This window comes from Morone saxatilis, unplaced genomic scaffold (genome assembly GCF_004916995.1).
Source record: "Morone saxatilis isolate NCDOM2014 unplaced genomic scaffold, NCSU_SB_2.0 Contig24, whole genome shotgun sequence".
Classification (NCBI taxonomy): Eukaryota; Metazoa; Chordata; class Actinopteri; family Moronidae; genus Morone; species Morone saxatilis.
The window spans coordinates 6,134,672-6,146,064 of NW_023339807.1; the positions used below are offsets into that span (position 1 = coordinate 6,134,672).

An 11,393-nucleotide genomic window follows, 5' to 3' on the forward strand; every position below is an offset into this window, starting at 1 on the left:
AGGGGCAAAATGAGGCAAGAACAGTTCAGTAACCAAATTAAATAATAATACAGTAAAACAAGTTTTCCTTAGTCTATTATTCTTAACTACTATCTATCGTATCTATCTATCTATCTATCTATCTATCTATCCGTATCTATCTATCTATCTATCTATCTCGTATAATTAGTTAATATTGTATATATAATTCTATTAGTAGACAATTTGGACCCTGTAACATCAGCATCACAAATCAAGTGCTCTTCATATATTTCTAATAGAGGATGCTGGGATGTCGCTGATTGGTCCGCCCCTCTGTACAGGGCTGAAACGTGCTTCCACTTCCTTTCCCCCGGAGCAAAGATGGCGGAATACGACCTCACCACCAAAATTGCCCACTTTTTAGACCGTCATCTCGTTTTTCCTCTACTGGAGTTCCTGTCTGTAAAAGAGGTACGGACTATATTGACATATAAACACTTCGGTACATGTTTTTGTTATTTTAAGAAACTATATACGGCGTTTGAACGGTCTTAAAAGCCATTTACACTAAGGAGTTGGCCACATTTTCTGTAGCTGTGTAAAGTTACTAGATTTAACCGGAGTGGAGCCGGAAACGCAGGTTTCTGCTTTCAAAATAAAAGCGGAAAACCCTATCACCTTTGTCTAAAACGGTAAACTGTTGGTGAGAATACCACAGAATAAATTGATCTAATGTATCTAGCAAATATATAATCAAACATTACTGAAAAGTGAGCTATGAATTATTGCGCAGGGTATCATGATAACCTAAATATTTTCAGTGGACTTGTACATTTGAAAGGAAACAATCGGAAGTCCCGGGTTTGATTGTGAGTAGCTTTACACTGGTTAAGGCAGCCACGCGCTGTTTCAGATCCAGCCAGTTGTAGGAGTGCTCGTTTCCGTCACTCTTAGTAGTGGCGTGTACAGTGGTTGGGCGGTGCTTCCCTGTACGTTAGCGTTCTGCTGGGCAGCGATGTTGCCGCCCGGCGGAGAAATACCGGGCAATGAAACAGTAATAACCGAGCTCTCTCAGGCGATGCTAACCCTTGGAAGCTAACAAAAGTACTTCATTCACAATAATAACCACAAAGATTGGACTCCAGTATTTAGGCAACCGTTGGGAAGTGTCGCCTAAAGTTAACAGCTGGATAAAATATTAACAATGTTCACAACACGCAACACAGCTATTAGGGCAGACAGCCGCCGGGTTCGCTGAAAGTAGCGTGGCATTAGCTAACCTGTCGGTTCAATTAAACATGATACATTAGAAAGCTAACATGAACGTTAGCTGATTTCCCAGCTGTATGTAACTGTAACTATTTCACGGTCATTTGAAGCATAACTTTAGCTCAACGTTATAGTACCACTAACAAAAGCCGCCATGCCATTTTATCTTGTTCAGTAAGAATACTGTAACACACCCGAAGGGGGGTTGGGGGGGTATGAATGGGGAAATAAAGTAGGCCAAACTCACTATCCAGTTAATACATGTGCCTTGTAGTAATTAATAAATTGGAAACATAATGTATCCATCTTTGTAACCCTGTCAGAACCTCGTGGTTAGATAACAGTGTTAAACAGAAACACCCCCCTTACCTCTGTTCTCTATTATTGGCTCTGTTTTGTAGATCTACAATGAGCAGGAGCTGCTTAATGGAAAACTGGACCTCCTCAGTGACACAAACATGGTGGACTTCGCCATGGATGTGCACAGAAGCCTTTTTCCTGAAAAGGAAATTCCCCACAGTAAGTGTCGGTGCTTGGTGGATACACACTCTTCAGTCCCATATCTCCAGCAATAACACACACAAAATCAAGAACGAAACCGTACAGGATTACTGTGCCACACCACTCACGCCATTCAGAATTAATTTAGCAACACACTTTGTTTTACAGCACTTTAAAAAGTGTGCCACGGACCATGTACGTGTTGGTTTGTGGTGCTGCTGTAGCTAATGGCTTTCTTTATCGCCCCTGTGTCAGCTCTGAGGGAAAAGAGGACCGAGGTTGTGGCCCAGCTAAAGCAGCTGCAGTCAGAGACAGAGCCCATTGTGAAAATGTTTGAGGACCCGGAGACAACCAGGCAGATGCAGTCCACCAGGTAAAGTCTGTTATTTGTTTCTTCAACGGTAGTATCTTTCCTCTTTATTTTTATTATTGCCCTAAAACTGGTTTTATGCAATAAATGATTCGCCTTGGTGGGGTGTTGAAATGTATTGCTGGTAAAACCTGTTATTTGAAACAGGAGACGGCACAGCAGCATCGCCGAGGGATACTGTAGAGTCCATGGAACTGCATTTTGAATGAAACATGTATTTAGGCTTCTCAGTCAGCAAAGACGGAAACAAAAAGGCAGATGCAAGATTATGTGGTTAACTTTATTAAGACTGTTTTGTTGTCTAGAGTGATTAAAATAGTTTGGTCATATTGAGTCTTGATCCTTTCCTTTGTTTCTTGGCGAGTGTGTGCAGTTAAACAAAAGCATTTTCATCTATTTTCAATTTGTACTCTTTTTATTATATTTTTCAGTTGGGCTGTAGACATTTGTTTATTTAAGACAGATTTGTAGGAACTGCAAATGTGAGATCTGAAGCCTGATAATAGCAACGCTGACTTAGCACATGTCATTGTCAGTTTGCTGTCAGTGTGGAGTAAGGAGGAAATCTTCCTTTTGGATGAGAAATCGTGTGTCTGTCTTAAGTTATACAATTTTTTTCTTCATACCATTGGATTTGTAAAACAATAGGAAACTCATCTGGGATCAATGAGGAATTCAGTCTGAAGCCAAAGGGACATGCAACAGTTTTATTCCACCATTATGGCCTAAATAATGCTTGATGCAGTTGCTGGTTTTTGACATTTCTGGATTAGAGGATCATCCAGTGCTGGAAATATGACATGGGTTGATAATTGAAGCCCAATGCCCTGTACGTTGGGGTTATTACACACAGATCCATAAAGCATTTTACAGGGTAATAGAACCTATTGGTCTCTTAGTATTTTTATTGAGCAGTTGGCTAATAGGCCTCTATGCCTTAGTAGGCTTTATTTGGACAACTACTGAAGCCAGAAACCAAGCCCATGGAGCATCATGTTAGTACCATATTTCTAAACAGTCATTATTAGGCCTACCACCTTCAGGATGAACTATGATTTATCTGCTCATTTGTTTGGACTCGGTTAAAGCAGCTCAAATCACTTTGGGGTTTTTGAGTCAACATGCTGCAGATGGCTCCTTGACTTTTCAGTGCAGAAGGTGGCAGTAATGCGGTGCAGACATTTTCCTGAACAGTCGCCACTTGTTGGACATGTCAGCAGCCGATGATCATCTAAATCTCATAACAAGTACAAAGCAAAATATAAGGTATTCTGTATCGCTGTTAGGACAGACATTGTGCGGGTAATATTCTTTAGGGATACATCTGCAGTGTTATTTGACGTTTTTAAAAAAAGCATTTTTGTACTGACTTGGATGGCAATGGTTAAGATAAATGATCAGGATCTGTGTTCCCATAATGCATAGCAGTCTGACATTCCACACTACAGGGAATTCACCAGGGAGCTTATAAAGACCATCAGCAGAGACGAGCTGTCCTGAAGCAGTGAAGCCTCAATGAGATTCACTTAACACACAGCACACATGTGCCAGCAAATGCACACTAATTCATTCACATTATAGGAGTGAACATACCCAAAAAACACACATAGTTTCGATGTGGTGTCCACATAAATACCAAGATTTTAGGTTACAGGCAAAGTTGTAAAATGCAGTTGGGATACAACCGTTTAAAAGAGCCAGTGCATTCCTTTATTTTGACAAAGCCATAGAGACTCAAAGGCACTTTCCTCACCAGACATAATTTGTTAGACATGGCTAGCATAGATTTGTAGTAGCCAAACCAAATGTAATAAACAGCCCATCACACTGTTTTAAAAGTGAAATGGTCTTCATTTATGTACAGCTCTTGATTTAGACCAGAAGTGGAAAAATATACCTGAATGACACTCAGTATGTCAGCCAAACGGCACCTCAAGTTAAATGACCTCTAACTACAGTAACTCTCTTGCTTTTTTTTTTTTTGCAGGGATGGACGAATGCTCTTTGACTATTTGGCAGAAAAACATAACGTAAGTTGGCCTGATCTGCTGACATCTCACTTCTTCACTGCATTTCCCATGGCTCTTGTGTGAACCCATGGTTGTTTTAGGGGCGAAGTGGGAGGGGCAGGCCGAGCAGGGAAATGCAGAATTACTTCCCAAAACCCTTAACTCATTTTCGGGGTTTGTATGGCTTGCACAAATTCTGCGGACATTTACATTCTGTGGTGAATTGTTAAGAATAAACGGAGTAGCTCTGGACTCGTGGATAGAGCCGCAAGAATGCCGGAGGTTCTATATTTACCGTGATGTTTGGCTTCTTACCCTCCCCTCCATCGGTCCCCTCCCACTCCGGTATCCCGCTGACCTGCATGCTGTCCTCAGTGCACCTCCACACAGCCCGGACTCACGGCCCCTCAGCATGCTGTGGGAAAGGCTTGGGCGGCCCGGAGCACACACTGCCCGTCACAGTTATACTGAACCTTGGTGAACGGCCTGACGTCAGTGCACACTGCTGTGCGATACTGGACAACAGGAAGGACACTTAAATATAGGAAGACAAGTAGGCTTGAAATGATAGCCCATATATATACATACGTATTTCTAATTTAGTTCACATGACCACTTCTTGGCAGATTTGTCACAGAAGTTAAATATTCTCTTGCGTATATTCACGGCACAATACCACTGATATGATATAGCAGTGTTTACTCTGTGTTCATTTAGCACTGGCGCCGCCACAGCAAGAAAAAGCTTGTTACCGCTACAAATAAATACAACATTAAAGTTAGATGCAAGTTAGTTGTGGTGATTTTTAAAATGCATTTGGTGTAGTCCAGATGTTTGAAGAAGTAACATTTTGATGATCACAATGCCTTCACCTTAAACGCCAATAGGTATGACACACAACTGGGATTTCCTTTGGCACCACAGCTGGATACAATTACAGAGCAAGCACAATGTTTGATTTGAAAACATGCCCAAGTATTGTTTGACTTGGTCTGACAACGATTCACATTTTCTTTGTTAGTGATATTGATACTCTCATGTTTCTCTTGAAGTTTCGTCAGGAGTACTTGGACACGCTGTACAGATATGCCAAGTTCCAGTACGAGTGTGGAAACTACTCTGGCGCTGCAGAATACCTCTACTTCTTCCGTGTCTTGGTAAGTTTTCAGCCCTTGTCAATGACATTCAACACCAGTTAACATTAATAGTGACGTTTGCTGATAACTGTACACCTTACCTCACTTAACAGAGTGTCTGTAGTATTTTACTATCCTCATTTATATACTGGCTTAAGGCATTTCTCTGACATATTAAAATTGAACATCACATTATGTTTGCCAGATTGCTTTAATTCTTCAAAAGGCCAATGCTTGTATAGGAGAGGAAAAGAACACTTAGAAGTAATTGAATGTGAAAAGCTTACGTCATTGCCTCTTCAATTCCCTGCACGTCTTTTGTATTAGGAGGAGACTGCTGCTCTAAGACTTGAGTAGGATCTTTTATGGGGCCAAGTGATCAGTGGCGGACTGCATAATCTGTCTGTAGTCTTCTCACGGGGCAGGCCTCGTAGACAGCTTATTGATTTGAGTGCTGTGGCCAGAGAGTCCCTTGTCACGACTTCTGAGCTCATGCTGTGTTTAAGTTATGCAAGGCATCTCTTAGTTAGCATTAAGAGGGTTACACACATTTTGCAAGCTTTTCCAGGGAGGCTGTACACATATAATGCGGGGGAGGGGGGTATGAAATGTTCTTATCAAAGGCTGTCTTCATCAACCTGCTCTTTCTTTCCTGAATTTACAATGATTAGCTGGAAGGAAGACAAGACACAAAGAATTTAATGAAATAATTGAAGATAAATATTGTTTAAGATCGAATGATGCCAACAAATGTTTTGCAGAGGGATATAATTACAGTTCACAGAGTACTGGCAGTATTCTTGTTAGTGCACATGCACACTGGCTATTTCCTCTATAAACAAAGACTTGTTGCCTGGGTTCTGGCATTTGTGGTTTTTCTCCCTTTGCCCTCAGAAATGAGTGAAAGATGAACCAGGCAGTGAATGGGCTAGGTGCAGCTCGACTGCAAGGACTGCGGCCTCTCATAGGACTTGAAGTGGCTTTGCAGTGACTTTAGTCAAAAACTGAGCTTGGGTCACTGTAGAGTTATGAAGTGCATGAAAGGTGCCATGCATTCTTTTTAGAGTTTTAGAGCTTTTTTTTTTTTCTTGAACACGTGAGCCTTGTCCGTGATAATAGTTTCAGGTGACGCACTTTTTATTACTTGGATATTTGCAAAAACACTGCATGGTTAAGTGGAGGAGGAAAGGCATGAAGCGAAGGGAGCAAGTTTGTTTGTTGTATTGAGTTGATCTATAAGTAATGCGTCATCCATTGTATTAAGTCCTAGAGTTGTTTTTGTGAAGTTGGAAGTTTATTCCATATTTTGAACAACACTAATATGATAAACTGTGTTTAAAATGAACTAAAATTAATTAATGCTATTCATTTAAAATGAAATAAATGGCATTAACCAGCGAGGTTTGTAGCAGGTGTTGGTCTGCTGTCCCGTGGCTCATTCCCAGCCTCTTTAAAGCGCTGTGTGCTCCTGTATGACGTAATGAGGATTCAGTTAGAGACTCAGCAGTTTTCAAGCATGAACAACGAGCTTGAGACCTGTGTCCAAGGCAGTTCCATTATTAGCTATGCAAGCAGCAGTGCCTGGGTGACATCAGTTGTTATCTACTTTGAAACTGTCTTCAAGGCATCTTCAAGATTGCTTCCCCCCTGTTGACTTAGGGAATCTGGAAAAAAATAGCAAAATTCCAGTGGAAACATGTCTCGGTTTTGTCTCCTTTTGGTGTTATCTTTCATCAAGTGTGAGGAAGTTCAACTAAACCGAATGTCCTATAATGACCAGTGGAACCAGCCTGCATAGCCAGTGGTTTCCAAGTGTCACTCACTTGTCCTCCTGCTTTTGTTTGTCTTTGGTTCAGCATTTAACTTTGCGGTAAAGCAAGGACTCATGCCAAAGCCAGCCCTGAAAGAATGGGCAAGAATAAGATCAACATTTTGTCTATTCATTAGAGTAAAAGACTTTAAGACCATCTTTTGTTCCTAGTCTAATTGGCATTTGATACTGCACTGCGTTGCCTCTTGTCTTTTGGATGTCAGTGGCTCTGGCTAGTCATGCACATTCACTATGCTGGAGTGTCCCCTCCTCAAAACCTTGGCAGGGACTGATGAACCCTCCTCGCTACAAACAACCCTCCTAACCTAAAGCAGTTGGGTACTTCTTTTGATGGGCTTTGCACTGATCTGCTCAAATCTGTAGTAGGAAGACTTGCATCTGAGACAAGATGACGGGTAATTCACCCAAGCTTTCCACTTCACTCCCTACCAAAGAACTGCATTAAGAAAAGTCTTCAAAAGCTTGCAACGGATATGTCCCACTGTCCCAACAACAGTTGTTTATGGCTTTTCAACTCAGTCTAAATAAACCAAAATTGCTTTAATTGAGGTATGTTGTTCGAAGTCCAACACAGTTTTTTCTTCTTTTTACCCCTCACATTTTTAGACCCCTCATTTTAGCTTCCAGCCAGATCAGGCTCTGTAACTAGATATCTCTTGCTTACTCTTGACAATGCAAGAGGCTTTTTAGACTGGGAGAAGGTAGAAATGGATTTCATTAGCGGCAGTGTGTACACCACTCTCCTCCTCCCCTCTTTTTGGTGTTTTGTGGACCTCCCATCCTCACAGGCCCCTCTTCTGTCTCTCCCTCCCCCGTATGGGAGAGGTGAGGCTCCATAAAGTCATTTAACGTGGGAAACCCAGTCAATTAAACGAAGGAAGCCAGCCTTGCAAAATCCATGCCTCAGGTCTTGTTACAGTGTGGCCTAGCCCGAAAAGAGCAACTTATTCATATCATCACTTAATGCAGGGATTGAATGTTAAGAATAAAGATTGAGTATCCCGACGGATCCCCAGCACAGTAAATTTATTGTTGCTGGTCAGTCAGCGAAAATGTGCCCATTTCACAAACCAATGGAAACTTAAGGTAACTGCTGGAAAAACCCAGGTATTGAAACTTTTCTAGCGTGGCCACTAGTGAAAGCCAGACTGTGTGTGTGTGTAGAAAGCTGCCATAATGACCTGGAGGTCAGCCAAACGTAGCAGGCAGGGACTTCCAAGAGAGGGGAAAAAAAATAACAAACAAAACAAAACACTTCAACAGATGAAATGCTGACCTTTATACCGGCACTGGAGCCAATTTTTTTTTTTCCTCTCTCGCTCTCAATACTGATCTTTCTTGTGACTTTTGCACTTTAAAAAAAAAATCATTCATAATGGACCCGAGTCGTGCTCTATGATCAAAGAAACTGCTGCTCTGACTGGATGGATGGACACAACATTTTACTGTGTTCTCCTTTTGGGCGAATACGACAGAACATTTTCAAAATATGTCCCCCTTACCTGCCACAGTCTCATATTGGAGCTGTTCGTTGGAATGTTATCAGTCAGTCTTTGCCAAGTAAGGTAAAAAAAAACCCCATTCATTTCTAAATAATCGTACCAATTTGTGGGGTTCCAGCGGAAACCTGTTCTTTTTTTAGTGTTTCCTCTACATGTACATCTGTCATGTCTCAGTCCACTTCAGCGGCTGTCCGACGGTGCACGGGGGTGTGTGGTTAGGATCTAGGTTTCTCTGGCCGCTCAGCAGACACCCACCCTGACTTCCTGCTTGACTCATGTCACTGCGTCTGGTGTTTGGTGTTATCGTGAACTACTGTGGCGCAGAGTTTCCCATGAGCCCTAGGGTGTAGTCCAATGTCCACTACAGAGTGATTGCCTTGTGGAGGTTCAGAGGCATTCTCAACCTGTGTTTCATTACCTGATTGTTTTTTGTTTGTTTTAGTCTGTTCTGGAAATCGGAAACAGTAGCGTGCAACGTTTTTGAGAGTGATTATCCTCCAAAAGATGTCTTGTTAGCATCAGTTCATATTTCAGCCTAATTACTTTGTGATAACGACAGAGTTGTCCGGAGTTACTGAAGGTAATGGCTGGAGATTATAGCAATTATCATTCTGAGGACTCAAGTGGAGTAAAGTCTGCAAAAAAAAAAGGGTTATTTATGGAATAATTATTATTGTTGTAGCCCTAGACTTTAGCATCGTGGTCATGTCTCAGGCAACTTCAGCTATTTTGGCAATTCTTTTGTCTCGTGTGTCCCTCAACTTTATGGTACCATGGCACTACATTGTTGGAATACTCTTTAATGCTAACAAGACAAGCGGTACTTGAAATGCTTGCTGTAACTACGCCCACATAGTGATGCAGGCATTGTCCATCACTGCTGATTCCCCATTAGATTTGAATAAGCTTCAGCATTACCCAATCAATTAAAATCCACTGCAGCCAAAGTGTTTTAGTTTTAGCAAACTGTTCAGGCAGCATAGTAATACACATGCTCCAAATTTCCCTATACTTAATGTGGTAATCTGAAAGTATCAAACTGTATGGTCAACTGCAATGCAGTGGTTGTATCTAAAAGTGCAGCAAATTTGGTTTTATTAAAAGCTAAACAGTCTTTCATGATCCATTTCTCTTTTTCTGTCAAGCTCCATTCCCTTAGGATGACATAATTTAATCCATTTATCCAGTATAAATAAGAAAAGTGACTGCACTGTGCAGCAGTGCCACTGAAGCCAAGCAAGTAGTGACAAGCCTGGCCTCACTGTGTATGCAGATGTTACTGAACAGTCCGCCAGCTTGTATAAGGAGACTCTTAATCAGAATTCGGTCTGTCAAGTAATGTGGAAAAACTGCTGTTTCGTATGTTGTTATGTTGTCGACTTTTAACGGTGCACTATGTTTGTTTGTTCCCAAGGTCCCATCTACAGACAGGAATGCCCTGAACTCTCTGTGGGGCAAACTGGCCTCTGAGATCCTGATGCAGAACTGGGAGGCAGCCATGGAGGACCTCACCCGCCTGAGAGAGACTATCGATAACAACGTAAATACCCCACTTCTCAGAATTTGATACAGCATTTAGATTCCCTTACATAGACTCTCATATTGACATTTCACTTTCAGTACAGCTCTGCTGTGGCATTTTATTCCTTACCCACATGCGCTCATCTGACTACTTAAGAACTTGGATTTGAGTATGAAGTAGTTGTCTGTATTTGATTAATGGCCACTCAGGGGGCAAGAATACTTGAATTGTTTTTTTTTTCTTAAGTGGAGATGATAACTGTGGCAAAATGTATTTATAATTTAATATTTTATTTATTTATTTTTGTCTCTTCTCTGCTTCTTCTACACTTTCCTTCCTTTCTTCCCTCCTGCCTGTCTTTCTATCTTTGTCCTGTCCAGTCGGTCACCTCCCCCCTCCAGTCTCTCCAGCAGAGGACATGGCTTATTCACTGGTCTCTCTTTGTCTTCTTCAACCACCCCAAGGGCAGAGACAATATCATTGAGCTCTTTCTGTATCAGCCACAGTAAGTAACGTTTATTTATTTTTTTAATTTGGGCTTTTTAGGCCTTTTTTATTTTAATCGGAGAGGTAAGGATAGACAGGAAAGGGGGAGGGGCGGGGGGTGGGATGACATGCAGCAAAAGGCCACAGGCTGGAATCAAACCTGGACCACTGCGGTAAGGACCTATCTACATGGGGTGTGCACTCTACCAGGTAAGCTACTGTGCAACCCAACATTTATAGTACTTCATTTATTTTTTTGCTGATGTCAAGGAAATTGCAAAACATTTGTGAGAATACCAGGATGTAGTTGTAAAGACAAGCTACATTTCCAAAAAACAAGGACAACAGGTGAGGTTAAGTTCTGAACTTTAGGTCAACCTTGGATCTGTTGGCCTATTAGGGTACATTGAAATGCATAGCTGCAAACTATGCTAAGAAATAACTTTTCAGTAAAATTTGCCACTTTTGATGAAAAATATGGCACCCCTGTCCCTCCCTTTTTTTTTTGTTTTGAAATTAGCGTGTAGTTACTCTTGAACTTCTGTAGCTTTATCTCGAGCAGCGGTGCATCACAAAGTAAAGTTCGGGTCATGTTTTTCATTCCACTGGAATTTACAGGCCTGGAAATGGGCATATAGTGGTTCGTCATAGTTAATGTTTTGGTAAAGTCAACCAAAAGCTGCCACGTCATTCTTCTGAGAGACTGCATAGCAGCTTTGTGTATTTTTCTGGTGGTGTTGTTAAATTGTAACCATTTACATATACATATATTTCTGATGTGTTGTGTGATATATATATATATATAT

General features: G+C 41.4%; 1 protein-coding gene across 1 annotated transcript in view; it reads left to right on the plus strand.

Annotated features, from left to right (window-relative positions):
- Positions 1-297: 297 nt before the first annotated feature.
- Positions 298-11,393, plus strand: part of eif3ea (eukaryotic translation initiation factor 3, subunit E, a) — a gene marked incomplete at its 3' end in the record, with an annotated part of 24,243 nt that continues 13,147 nt past the window's right edge. The window contains 7 exon segments of the mRNA XM_035672974.1: positions 298-432; positions 1,632-1,749; positions 1,987-2,104; positions 4,089-4,131; positions 5,163-5,267; positions 9,994-10,119; positions 10,482-10,606. Of these exon segments, the coding sequence (XP_035528867.1) occupies positions 343-432; positions 1,632-1,749; positions 1,987-2,104; positions 4,089-4,131; positions 5,163-5,267; positions 9,994-10,119; positions 10,482-10,606 (725 nt within the window).